This window comes from Mustela nigripes, chromosome 2, assembly GCF_022355385.1.
Source record: "Mustela nigripes isolate SB6536 chromosome 2, MUSNIG.SB6536, whole genome shotgun sequence".
NCBI classification, from domain to species: Eukaryota; Metazoa; Chordata; class Mammalia; order Carnivora; family Mustelidae; genus Mustela; species Mustela nigripes.
The window spans coordinates 193715922-193728687 of NC_081558.1; the positions used below are offsets into that span (position 1 = coordinate 193715922).

Sequence of the window (12766 nt, forward strand, 5' to 3'; positions counted from 1 at the left end):
AAAAAAAAAAAAAGATTTTTAAGTTCACAGCGGTGAGAACTTCAACTTCCTTTCCATAAATCTTTAACAGATCTTCACACATCATACTTGGCACAATTTCTAACCATTCAAGAAATTTTATTTTACCTTATAAACTAGTTCAGCAAAAGTAAAGTTCAAATGAATCTACGCCGTGTCCTTACCCTCAATGTTTAGCTCAAAACAAACGTGGCAGAAGGAGAGGGTTTCTTTGTCTGTTCCCAGTTTACAAACACTGCAAATGTTGTCGTCATTCAGATCAATGTTTACAAACTGCTCCTCCGCGTTCATAGTGCCCCTGTCGAGAAACAGAAAGGGAGAGTTACGCGATTCCCAGAACCTGACAGCGGGGCGGGGTTCGGAACTCCTGGGAGAAGGATGCTGTTTCTCTAATGCAACGGACTCCCCAAACCAGCATCGCCACACTTGCGTGCGCTTCAGGCTCGCTCTTCCTGTGTAATAAGGACACGAAGCTGGTAAAACTTAAGGGTTGCCACAGGCGTCACATGCCCAAGCGCCTTTTTCGGATTCCTGTATTTCATTCGGCTGAGGAGGGCATCCGAAGGAAAGCAGGGGCGGGGGTTCTGCTCTGCTCAGTCCCGGCTCAGAGCTTAGCGGGGCCGCCAGGGGTCTTTCAACCTACTGAACGCTGTTAAATGCAGGGAAAACGACCTGTTCGGGACACCGCTTTGCTGTCTTCATTGTGGGGACCCCGGGGTGCGTTTCGCTAACTCGACGTAGCGAGGCTTCCCATCGGGGATGCGCGGCGGGAAAAGACACGTGGAGGCGCGCACACCCGAGGACGTCCCGGCAGCGTCTCCAGCTCCGGCACGGAAGGCCGGGCAGCGGCTCCCCCGTGCGGGTCCGGCACCGCCGGCGCCGGGGTGTCCAAGCCGGGCGGGGAGGCGCCTAGGGGTCCCCTCGCTCCGGACTCTCTCCCACCCAGGAAGAAGGCGTCCAAGGGCCAAGTCAGCCCTGGACTCAGCGCCGCGGGGAGCCAGGCCCCCAGTCCACATCCGGCGTTGGGGGCGCGCCCGCCGCTCAGGATGCCGCGGACCGGAGTCCGTCCCTCCTTCCGTCGGGGCGCCCCGCGCGGACCGGTGCCAGGGGCCGCGGGGCTCGGAGCGCGAAGGCGGCGGGACCGCGGGACCGACGCGCGGGCGGGTCGGGAACCCGGGGCGCGAGGTCTTTACCGTGGGCTCCGCGCGCCGCAGGAGCAGTTCCGCGGGGCTCGGGCTCCTCCACTATTGTTTCCGGCCGCAGCGCCGGCGGCCGCGGCGGAGGCTGCAGCCGCGCGCCCGGCCCCGCCCCCTCCCGCCGATGCCATCCCGCGAAGGCTTGTGGGGGGAGGCGCGGAGAGGCGCGGTCAACCGTACGGCTGCGCGCCAGCGCGGCGGCCGCGGACTCGGCTTCTCTCCGCCTGCACCGACGCCGCGGTCTGGGCGAGGACTTGCTCGGGACTCCGCCTCTCCCGGCCGTATCTCTCACGGCTCTCCGGAACCGGACGACTCAGAGACGGCCCCTCTTCGAGGCGAATGGATAGAGGAGTCCGTTGCCACCTCCCCCTTCTGCGTCGTGGAAACTACTGCCCCGGGGCGGGGGCTGAAAAGTGACGGTTTGGATGGGAGGAGGGGACAGAGACGCGTGGGTAGGATTTTGTTTGAAATAAGTAGACGGAAGCGGTAGTTATCACTGAACGTCGAGTTAGGTTCCCGTTGAAATATGTACGAACAGAAAAGTTCGTATTTCAGGTTTCATAAATTAGGGATAATTTAAATACAGAACCTCACTTTTTAGATGGGGCTCCCCTCTCCTATAATATGGTCCATTCCTTGCACGCCCACGGGGAAAATCCTAGGACACCCCGTCCCCATTACTTTTAGGTCGCGCCTGGTATTCAAACTCGGGCACTTAAATTCCTTTGCCCACTTTGCATGAGGTTTTAAGCCCCCCCCCCCCTTAGGTTATAGTTCATGCAGTCCTTTCACTTACATTTTCTATTGTAATCTTTACAGCCGCCTAGAGAGGAGAAACAGAAACTATTCTCTTATTTTGCAGTCTAGGAGTGACTAACTCCGATCATAGTTGGTTGGGAACAGACCTGGGGCTTGAACCCTAGGCTGCTGATGGAAAATCACTGGTATTTTCAACAGCATCATAAGCACCTGGGCTGTTTACATTCCCACATGGGAAGCGGGCTGGGTTGTCCGTCTGCACCTAACTGAGAGCAGGAATGGATTCCATAGGTTCGAGAAACTTCTAGACCAAACTGGTGCCTGATACAAACCATCGATGTCTCAGGAAAACGATGTGTTCTTGCTGCTCAAAGTGCAGTAAATGAACCAGTGACATCATCATCACCTGATGTTCTGTTAGAAATGCAGAACCTCAGCCCTTACCCAAGATTTCCTCAATCAGAACCTGTATTTTAGTAAGATCTTTGGTGATTCCTGTGCACTCTAAAGTTTGAGAAGCATTAACTGAAATAGAATAATTTGTGCTTTTTCTATTTGAATTTCTCAGTCTAGGTAGTTAAAACTAAAATGTCTTGCATCATGGATTCTACCCATCTTTTCAATGAAAGTGCTTTATAAAATCACCAAGACTTTCCCTAGAGCGAAACAAGTTGTTTTCAATTTTCAGAGTTATCTGTTTTTTTCTGTGACATTTTACCCTGTTGAATCTTCCTAAAATTCCCGACCCTTGTTTTTTTTTTAAGTCAACAAATCCAGGCCTAATTTACAGAAATAAAATATTTGCACTTTAAAGGTAGGAATTTTGACAAATGTAGACACTGTGTAGCCACCACCCCAAACAATTTATTCAATATTTCCACAACCCCCGAATTCCCTTGTGCCTCTCCTCAGTCAAGCACCCCCACCTCTGATCTAATTTTTATTGCTAAAGGCAAGTTTTGCCTCTTCTAGAACTTCCTGTACATGGAATTAGATGGTATATATTCTTTTGTGATTGGCTACTTTGAGATCCATGATGCTTTTTTGTAGTAGTTCCTTTTTATTATTAATATTGCATAATTTGTTACCCCCTGAGTTATTTTTAGTGTATGAATATTCATTTAAAAATCTCTTTATGTGTTCATGTTTTCTTTCTTGCAGGTAAATACCAAGGAGTGGAATTGTGGAATCATATGGTAAGTACATATTTACTTTTAAAAGAAATTGCCAAGCGCTTTCCCAAGGAGTTATGCCATTTTATGCAGTTAGTACTGTTATGTCTCCTTGATGAATTAACCCTTTTCCTTTTATCTGTGATAATAGTTCTTCTGAAATCTTCTTTCTCTGAGGTTCATATAGCCACTCCTGCTTTCTCATGATGAATGTTTCCATGTGTATCTTTTCTTCTTTTTATTTTTACCTCCCCTGTCTTTATAGTACTACATTTTTTAAAGACAAACATAGTTGTGTTTTGCTTTTTAAATTCAGTCCGAGAGTCTCTTTTAATTGGTGTGTCCAATCCATTTACATTTAATGTAATTATTGATATATTGGGTTAATCTACCATCTTGCTTTTTGTTTTCTATTTGTCCTATGTGTTCTTTGTTACTTTTAACTTTTTGCAGGGCTTCTTTGGATGAGTTTTTTGTTTTGTTTTGTTTTTCTGTTTAGTATTTTGTCTCTATTTTATCTCCTCTACTATCTACATTTCATGCATGTGTAGGTGGATATATGTATGTATTTGGGGGCTGGAATATAGGCATGGTTTCATGGATTCATCTTTAACTTATCACAACCCACTTGGGATAAAATTATAACATGTGATGTAAAATGTAAGAAGCTTACAATAATATATTTCTCTATTCTGATCATATATTGCTACATATTTTATTTCAAATGTGTTATATACTCCAAATGCATTATTTCCTTAATGAGCTATATTTTAAATAAATTGAATAAGAGAATAAGATAACTTTTATATTTATGACATATTTACCAATTTCAATGTTCTTCCTTCTTCTGGTTTATCCATATTGCAGCTTATATCATTTTCTTTTACTTGGAGAACTTCCTTTATTTATTTATTTTTTTTGTAGTGTTGCTCTCTTGGTAACAGTTTCTTTCAGCTGTCCTTTGTCTGACAATGTCTTTATTTCACCTTCAGTTTTGAAGGAATCATTCTGTATATATAGAATTCTAGGAAGATGAAGATAGCTTTTTGTCTTTCAGCCTTTTAATGATGTTGTTCCTTGTTCCCTGAGATTGTATTGTTTCTTAGGAGAAGTCATTCTCCATATCTAGTAGTGGATCAGCTTGATCTTTTGAGGCTTGTTTTTAAACTTTCCGAGGATCTAGATTATCCTTTTGTTTTAAGGATTTTCTTGTCCTTTCCTGAAGAATTTGGCTTAGGCTTTCTGTTATATGTAGTAGGTCTTCATCGAAGTTTCTGTACCCTCATTGGATAAAACTCAAATGACTCCTTCCTCTGTGAGTTCCATTTGTTCAGATTGTAGTTCCCCAGTAGTTCCTCCCCCACCCCCGGTAGTTAATTTTTGTCCAGTCTCTCAGAGCCCCTCACTCTATGCATGCACAGCGTAGTATCCAGGTACAGACTTAATGAGTATTCTGAAATTCTTTCTGTATAGTTCTTCTTTTCGAAAACTACTTATTGCAAATTCCAGACATCTTGTTCTCCCCAAACTCAGTGTTTGTCTCCTCAGCCCAGCTTTGCATCTCCCTATGTTGACCATGGTCCAGAAGTACCTCCAGGCATAAAACTGGGGTAAACTGTAGGGATCATCTCATTTTTTTCTTTTGTATGAACACATCTTTTGCTTTCTTGTGTTTTAGTATTTGAAAATAGAGATTTCATCTATTTTGCCCAGTTTTCTAACTTTTAGCAGCTATTCTGGTACTCCTTACTCTAACCTGGCTAGAATGCCTTATTTTTTCAGTAGATCCTTCATTCACCAGACAAGTGCTTCTTCACAGGGTCTCTTTGTTCTGATCCTGTTCTTTCAGTTCACCCATCACAATCCATCCTGAAACAAACACAGATGAAGTCTTCTTCCCAAAAACTTGTCATGACTTTCTCACTTTCTCCTAACAGTAATACATAAATCTGTTTACCATTTAGACGGCTACAGTGGGCTTCCCAGTTTACCATCTCATTTGATAAGACCTGACTTCTTGGATAGTGAAGGATTTTGTCTTCAACTGCAATCCTTTCAACTCTGGTAACTCAAGAGAGTGTGCAATAATGTGTTATAAGCTGTAAAATAATGTACAAAGACCAGGTGTATGATTGGTTCTTGACCTGAAACAGTTATTAACTCGACTTAGGCCTACGGCAGGTAGGAATTCTTTCCAATATAAGTAACAGAAAACCTGATTAACAGTATCTGAATCATTTGTTTCACAGAACAAAGTCAGAGGAACCAGCTGCTGGCTGTTGTTCATTGGCTAATTTTTGTCAAGACTATCCTCTCTGGAACTATTCTGGGTGTCCTCTGAAGAGTGGAGAATGTACCCTACAATTAGGTAACCTATTTTCTAACAGGCAAGAGGATAGTGACGGAAGGGTAGGGGAGTTTGGAGGAAAAGCCACCTCTTTCATTTTTGCAAGAAAGGAAAAGCTTTCCTGAGAAACCCTGGTGGATTTCTGATAATATCTGATCACCAGAACTTAGATGACAACTATGGATTCCAGGAAAGTGAGTATTTAGATTTTCTAGCTTCTTTGGCAGAAGGCAAGGAAGAGAGATTGACAAACCAATAATGACTGCTGGAGAGTTTATATACTTTTCTAAAAGTCACTTTTGTATGTGGAACAATGAAAATAATCCTTTCTTATCATTCAGTGAATGTCTGCTATAAGGAATTCTCTTGTCTTCTCACTTTTCTGAATCCCCACAATTCTTGCTCAGGCCACTGCTCTTTTTGGTATATTTTTCATGCATTGTTCCATTTTAAAGTAAAGCAGTCAGTATACTTAGTGTATCTGTCCCTTCATCTCTCACCCTCTGTCTTCAGTTCTTGTCACATTATCTCTTTCTCTGCTGTTGGCGATGTGACTCCATTTAGCCTGGAAGATGGGGTGCGTGCTGCCACTGGCTTAGAGCTTTTTAATACCATGACTCTGAAGGTACTGGGAACTCAAGATGTGGCACAACGTATTACATTGTCTTTTCTACTTCTTTCATACGCTCCCTCTACCCTGTGACCTTACAATTCACTACATTGGGCAGAATATATTTTCCCACTCTAATGGAACGTTAACAAACATGACAGTGAGACGAGACCTTAAATGTGCTTGTGTGGTTTTGGTTTAGGTGGGCTTCCTCTGCCTCTGCCACATGGCCAAGAATTTCACCCAGATGGTTGCTAGTCCAAGCAGTAGGAGAGATGTGGAGCAGAACTGGGCTTAATCTGCAGCCTAAAGCTAGGTAGGCCCCGCTGACCTAGAGACACTGGATAGAGGTTGGTTGCTATAAGCACTGAATTGTGGTTTGTTTTGTTATGCAATACATTGCAGTGATTGCTGTTAATGCAGTGGGACTCTAAATGGCCAAGTTCAATCCATGTGCTCATTCCTGAATTTGTTACAATGGCTGGTACCTTAACTGGCCAGGCTTGGATTACCTTCCACTTCTTCTTTCTCCTCCACCTCGCCAAAAAACTGAGGTGGTCTCAGGAATGGGGTTACAGGTATTAAAATTTGATCCTGTGATATGGTAGAAGAGTTACTCCAAAAGAAAGTGGTTGCTGTAATCAGAGGAGGAGAGTAGGTTTGAAAATGTAATAAACAGGCAAAAACTGTCATAATCTACCCTGGTGCTCTTTATACTCCGTATTCACTGCTAAATTTTAAGCTGATTGTGTGCAGGAATTCTGCCTTACTCATTTTGTGTTTATTCCAACACTTGAGGTATCTCACAAATGTCTTAACTCAGTTAAGATTAGGTTTCACCACAAGTACCGTGAGACTGGCAAACAACAGTGACTTTAAACGGTGGGATTTTTTTCTTTTGCCTTAAAGTCTAGAGGTGGGCAGTCCAGGGTGGGTGTGGTGGCTGATTCGCCAAGTCCTTAGGCATCCGTGCAACTTCCGGCTTTCTTCTCAGTCATCCTGTGAGGTGAGGCTCCTCTTGGTGCTCAGACATAGGTTCCTTCATGGACACTGCATTCCAAACAGCAGGGTGGAGGAAGGGGAGAGGGCAGAGCAAGAATGCCTGCCAGCTGCTATTTAGGAGCATCTCTCAGGAGCGGCCACACAACATTTCTGCTCACCTCTCACTCTTGTGATGGGAAGAGCCTTGCTGAAAAGGAAGCTCAGGGAACAGGTCTTTCATCTAGCCTCCGTGTGCCCACCTAAAAGCCAGGGCTTTTGAAAGAGGGGGTGGGGATTTTGGAGTAGACAACAAGCTGTCTCTGCGGCAGTGCTCAATAAATTTTTGTTGTATCAGAGTGTGAGTGGCTGAATCACATATTAAAACTTAAAGGTCATTAATAAACCCCGAAGAGTAAACTTTCGTCCTTTGATGCATGGCAGGCTTAAAGAAGATACTTAAGGTTTCAATGCCTATTTAAGCAGTTTCCCATTTTTAGAAAGCAAGAAAGCAAAAGTGGATGATTTGTTTTAGAATTCTTTTTGCTCTGAGTTGAAATTGAACAGTGTTGGCAGGCTCTTTTCAGTTTTCTTTGATCCATTTTCTGAAAGTCTAACCCTCACAGTATTCCGGACAGAGTCTAGTGCTGCCATATTGGAATCCTTAACTGTAAAAAAAATGTCTCTCTTAAAATTATGTCTCCTCTTACTCTTAGACAAGCATCCCTTTCAAAGCTTGGGATACAGATATTTGCATTAAAGGGATTTACCACCTATAGTTTCAGTAATGCTAACATTATGGGTTAGCTGTCTGCTGATCCATTGTCCTGTTGTGCAGGCAGAACAAACCAAACCTATTTTCCAGTCTGTGGATAAATTCACTGTTGGCATTGCTGGGAGGACATCGGGAGTTAACTACCAAGCTATTGATTCTTTTTTCACTGTGGGCCAAATCCAGTCTTTAGTAACGTACTCAGTGCCCACTGTTAAATTCAAGGTGATAAAAGGAAAGTTGGGGATTGATGTCTGAAGTTCGAGAAGAGTCTGTTTCATTAAATTTTGTTAGATGTTTATTTTTATATTTCATTGTATAAATATCAGATGTCTGGGTGTGGAGTACTCCAGCTAGAAATTGAAATCCAGACATATTTCTGAGTTAACTGTTGGTGTGCCTGTTGAGTTAGATATACTTTAGAATTTCAGAATTTTACATTTCTGATTTTCATAATTTCCCTTATGAAATAATCCTTTAGCATTAAGGGTAGGTGAGAAAGAATACAACTTTTTGTGTCTGTTTTTCTGGTAAATGTGGTACTTTTTCATAAAAATAAAACTAATTAAACATTTTATTTTTAAAAAGATTTTATTTATTTGAGAGAGAGCTGGGGGGTGGGGCAGAGGGGAAGCAGACTCCCTGCTGAGCAGGGAGCCCAGTAAGGGTCTAGATCCCAGGACCCTGAGATCATAACTTGAGCAGGAGGCAGGCGCTTAACCCACTGAGCCGCCCAGGCACCTCAACTAATCAAACACTTTAAATATTTTTTCAGTCATACATTGAACACCTTTTTATTAAATGCTCATTATATGTGAGATAATAATGGCAGGTATTAGTTATACAGTAGGAAGCAAAACAGTCCTTCCTCTTGAGAAATTTATCACCTAGTGGAAGAGACAGGCATTATGTGATTGCTTTGGGGCTGGCTTTTTCTTTGTTTGTTTGTTTTTTTTTTTAAAGATTTTATTTATTTATTTGACAGAGAGACAGACAGTGAGGGAACACACATGAGGGAGAAGCAGGCTTCCCACCGAGCAGGGAGCCCTCTGCGGGGCTTGATCCCAGGACCCCAGGATCGTGATGTGGGCTGAAGGTAGATGCTTAATGGCTGAGCCACCCAGGTGCCAAGTGAACTGGAGTTTTTAATGATATTGAAATATACTTGCATTTTAAATGTTGTAGCACAATAAAGATGTCTGGGTACCACATTGGCAAATAATATTTTTCTGTCTTCTGTTTTTTTTCTAAATTTTACACATTTAGAAAGGATTCGTTTATCTATAATCTTGTAGGAAATGAAGGGTTCCACCATAGTTTTTTGTTTGTTTGTTTGTTTTTTCGAAAATAACTGGAAAATAATGGTCTCAAAACTTTAAAAATTTTGGCTATTTTGAAAGGAAGCTACAATAGACTGAATGTTTATGTCCTCCCAAAGTTCATATGTTGAAATCCTAACCACCAATGTGATAGCATTAGGAGAAGCCTTCGGTGAGGTGAGGCGATGTGAGGCCTCATGATCGGAGCCAGTGTCCTTATAAAAGAGATCCTGGAGAGCTCCTTTTCCCTTCTGCCACATGAGTACATAGCAAAATAGGTCTGTCTATGAACCAGGAAGTGGGCTCTAGCCAGACACCAAATCTACCAGCCCCTTAACCTTGGCTTACAGCCTCCAGAACCTTGAGAAGTAAGTCTGGGTTTTTTATAACCATCCTAGTCTAGTATTCCATAATAGCAGCCCAAACTGACTAAGACAAAAGGTTTCTGAAGTGAATTATGTTCTTTTTTGCTATCTTCAAATAGATAGAAGATAACTTTTGTGTTAGCCAGGGAGTTAAATTTCTGTGTTAGAGTACACTAAGTTGTTGTAAAAACAGAGTTGGAAATCCAGTGACTTAAGGAATAAATAATAGTCGAGGGTGCTGCAGATGGGTAGCGGCTCTCTTCCACTCTCTTGAATGTTGTCAAGGACCAGGATTCTTCCGTCTTGTGACACTTTCATCCATCACGACCTCGTCATCAGGTGCGTGGTCGAGGCTTGTTCGTATCCGGGTTTCAGCCACTGGAAAGGGGAACAGTGTGGAAGAGGCATACCTCTCTTACAGGTCCCAGTCCTGAAGAGGCAGGCCCGTATCAGATTTACTCATGCATCATTGCTGAGATTTTAGTCTCACAGTTGTGTCAGTCTGCAAGGGATACTGGGAGGTAACTAATTATGTGCCTCGGAAGAAGGGGTGGATGACTAGTGGTGGGCTACTGCCTCTCCCACAGCCTGCTCTCCTGGCTGCCAAGTCTGTGGGATCCTTCTCACATTCATCCTTTCTCCAAGCAAAACACATTGGACACACTCACCCCTTCTCAAAGGAGACAACACCGCGGACCATCCAGCTGCCGTATTCAGCTCAAACCCCACGCTTCTTGGGTGATACTCAGTCCTTTCATTCAGGTCCAGACGTAGCTCAAAAGGATCAGAAAATTAAAACTTCTATTCAGAAGAGAGAAGAATGAGAAACAGTAGTCACTGGTTCCTAGCACTGATGGAGATCAGCAGGGCAGGAGAGTCTCAAAGACCTCTGCTCTGGTCCTGGATGAGGCCCTTGATTGGATCCTGTTTCTTCTCTCTGGAAGGGAATTCTTGTCCATTGCTGCCTGTAGCCCCTGCTCTGTTCTCTGGAAAGACTCAAACCTTGTCTATTATTTTTCTTGGTCACATCTGAAATTGGCTTTGGGAATTTGTTCTCCCTTGGGGGGAGATATATTTGCAGGTGTTTATAGGTCCATAGGTTGCTCTAAGCTTCAAAGAGTCACATTCCTCCTTGGTTCTTAGGTTCATAGATTCTTTTTTTTTTTTTTTTTTTTAAAGATTTTATTTATTTATTTGACAGATCACAAATAGGCAGAGAGGCAGTCAGAGAGAGGAGGAAGCAGGTTCATAGATTCTTTAACAACAAAATTTCCTTGATTTTAGTAAGCACCTACTTTATTTGCTTCCAATATGTGTCTAAGTACCACTCCAAATTTTCCTTTTTTTTTTTAAAGCAGTGTGGAGCCTAAATCGGGGCTTGAACTCAAGACCCTGATATCTGGAGAGTTAGTTGCTGACTGAGTCACCCAGGTGCCCTCCCTAAGTTTTCTGAATATATTCTGCACAGGCTTCAGTTTCTGCTCTACCTCTGATATGGTCTTTCATTTTAATGGCAGTTATCTTGAAGCCATCTGAAAAATGCAGTGAGCATGGGAAGGCCACATTTGGACCTTCGGCTATTTAGGAACCAGAATCAGTTAGTGATTCAGGCCAGGGGTCTTAATCTTTTCTTTTTCACCTTCAAATCATTAATCATTGTCTCTTTCTCAAATGGACTTCTCTGATCACTCTATGTAAATATTCTACCCAATCCCACTTTACCCTGTTCTTAAAATAAGACAAAAACACCTTATTACATCGTAAGGGCCCAGAGCGATTTCATCTCGGTTAAATAGTGATTTTGTTGTTTTTGCAGTAAAACTTAAACTGACCCTGCCCCCCCAAAAAAAACTGGGGAACTTACTTAAAAGCAAGTCTGGGAAACCAGTAAAATATGGTCAACCAGTCCCTGATAACAGAGCCCCAATACAAGGGCGGGTCAGGTCAGGTGGAGGTAACAGAGCCCTGAATGCAGGGATGAGTCAGGCCAAGTGGAGACACCCAATCAGTGGAGAGCGCATACTGTCTCCCTAGCTACCAAGGAGTGTGGGCCCCACCTTTTGGGCACCAGTTCTGACCAGTTCTGATACTATGGGGTGAATTGTAATTCAGTTGGCCACCCGTGTGTGACCTAGCATGACTGTACAACTTTCTCTGTGTGTTGCAATCTCATTGGCTACCTGTGTGTGGCCAGGCTCAACCACATGGTCTTTGCTCTATAGTTAGTCTGTGAGGCTGGGAGTCACTCACTTTCTCTGTAAGAGGTGGCCGTGAATGGTCAGTTCGATTCTTGATGCTTGGCATGAAATAAAGCTTTGCTTGACCTTCGCTTTGTATCAGTCTCGGTCTTTTGATCACGGACCTAACACGCATATATATACACACACACATATATATATACACACACATATATATGAAATAGGCATATATGAGGTATATATTTTATTAATTGTCATACTTATTGTTTATTGTCTTTTTTCCTCCTCTATAATGTAAATGCCATGAAGTTAGGAAGTTATATTTTTTTTATGATATACTCCATGGATTGAGAATAGTGTCTGTCTGGCACATAGTAGGTGCTCAGCAAATATTCATTGAATGATGAATAAATGGATGATTTGAAATTATGCAGATTCTTTAAGATCTTCTACATATCATGCTGTTAGTGAGCTCTGCAAATAGTGGTTTATAGTCATTTCTCCCCCTTCCACGTAAACAGAATCTTTGTTTTATTTGGTAGAGTAGGGCAGGGAGGATGCATCTTTGTTCTCTGTTCTCTAATCATAGACATTCTATGCCAGTTGTGGAAATTCCATTCTTCTTTGTTCAGCCTAACAATAGACAAGTGACCCAGTCTTGGCTTTGTGAGAGGTAAGCAAAAGTGTTTTAAGATGGAGAACATCTGGAAGAAGAAAGTTGTTTTTTTCCTGCTCATTCCCTTCTTGCTTTAGCTGCTGTTTATTCTTGTGATAGGGAGATGTTGAGGCTTTAGCAGCCATCTTGTGACCATGAAGGCGTATCGCTGATGTACTGAGGTTGGAAGATGGAAAGATAAAAAGAATGGTGACTCATGACATAATTGAATTACTTCGGTCTAAAGTGAGATAATAATAAGTATCTACTTTATTTAATCCACTTTTTGTCTGCTGTTTTGTTACTTGTTTATTGCAGCTGAAAGCATCCTGAGTAGCAGTGTTTTTAGTAGCTGCTCAAACTAATTGGCCACTGTA

General features: G+C 42.7%; 1 protein-coding gene and 1 long non-coding RNA gene across 3 annotated transcripts in view; one reads left to right on the plus strand and one right to left on the minus strand.

Annotated features, from left to right (window-relative positions):
- The window catches only part of C2H21orf91 (chromosome 2 C21orf91 homolog), a 105856-nt gene extending 104256 nt beyond the window's left edge, over positions 1-1600 (minus strand). Inside the window, exons 1-2 of the mRNA XM_059392178.1 lie at positions 1212-1600; positions 183-316 (exon numbers count right to left, since the gene is read on the minus strand). Of these exons, the coding sequence (XP_059248161.1) occupies positions 183-316; positions 1212-1345 (268 nt within the window). The 5' untranslated portion in view covers positions 1346-1600. The remainder of the gene's footprint in view (positions 1-182; positions 317-1211) is intronic.
- LOC132012319 (uncharacterized) overlaps positions 1580-12766 on the plus strand; it is a 127738-nt gene continuing 116551 nt past the window's right edge. Inside the window, exons 1-3 of one of the 2 annotated variants that reach the window (XR_009402587.1) lie at positions 1580-1666; positions 3135-3169; positions 5395-5513. This is a non-coding gene — a long non-coding RNA (uncharacterized LOC132012319). The remainder of the gene's footprint in view (positions 1667-3134; positions 3170-5394; positions 5514-12766) is intronic. The other variant, XR_009402586.1, reaches the window with a different exon arrangement.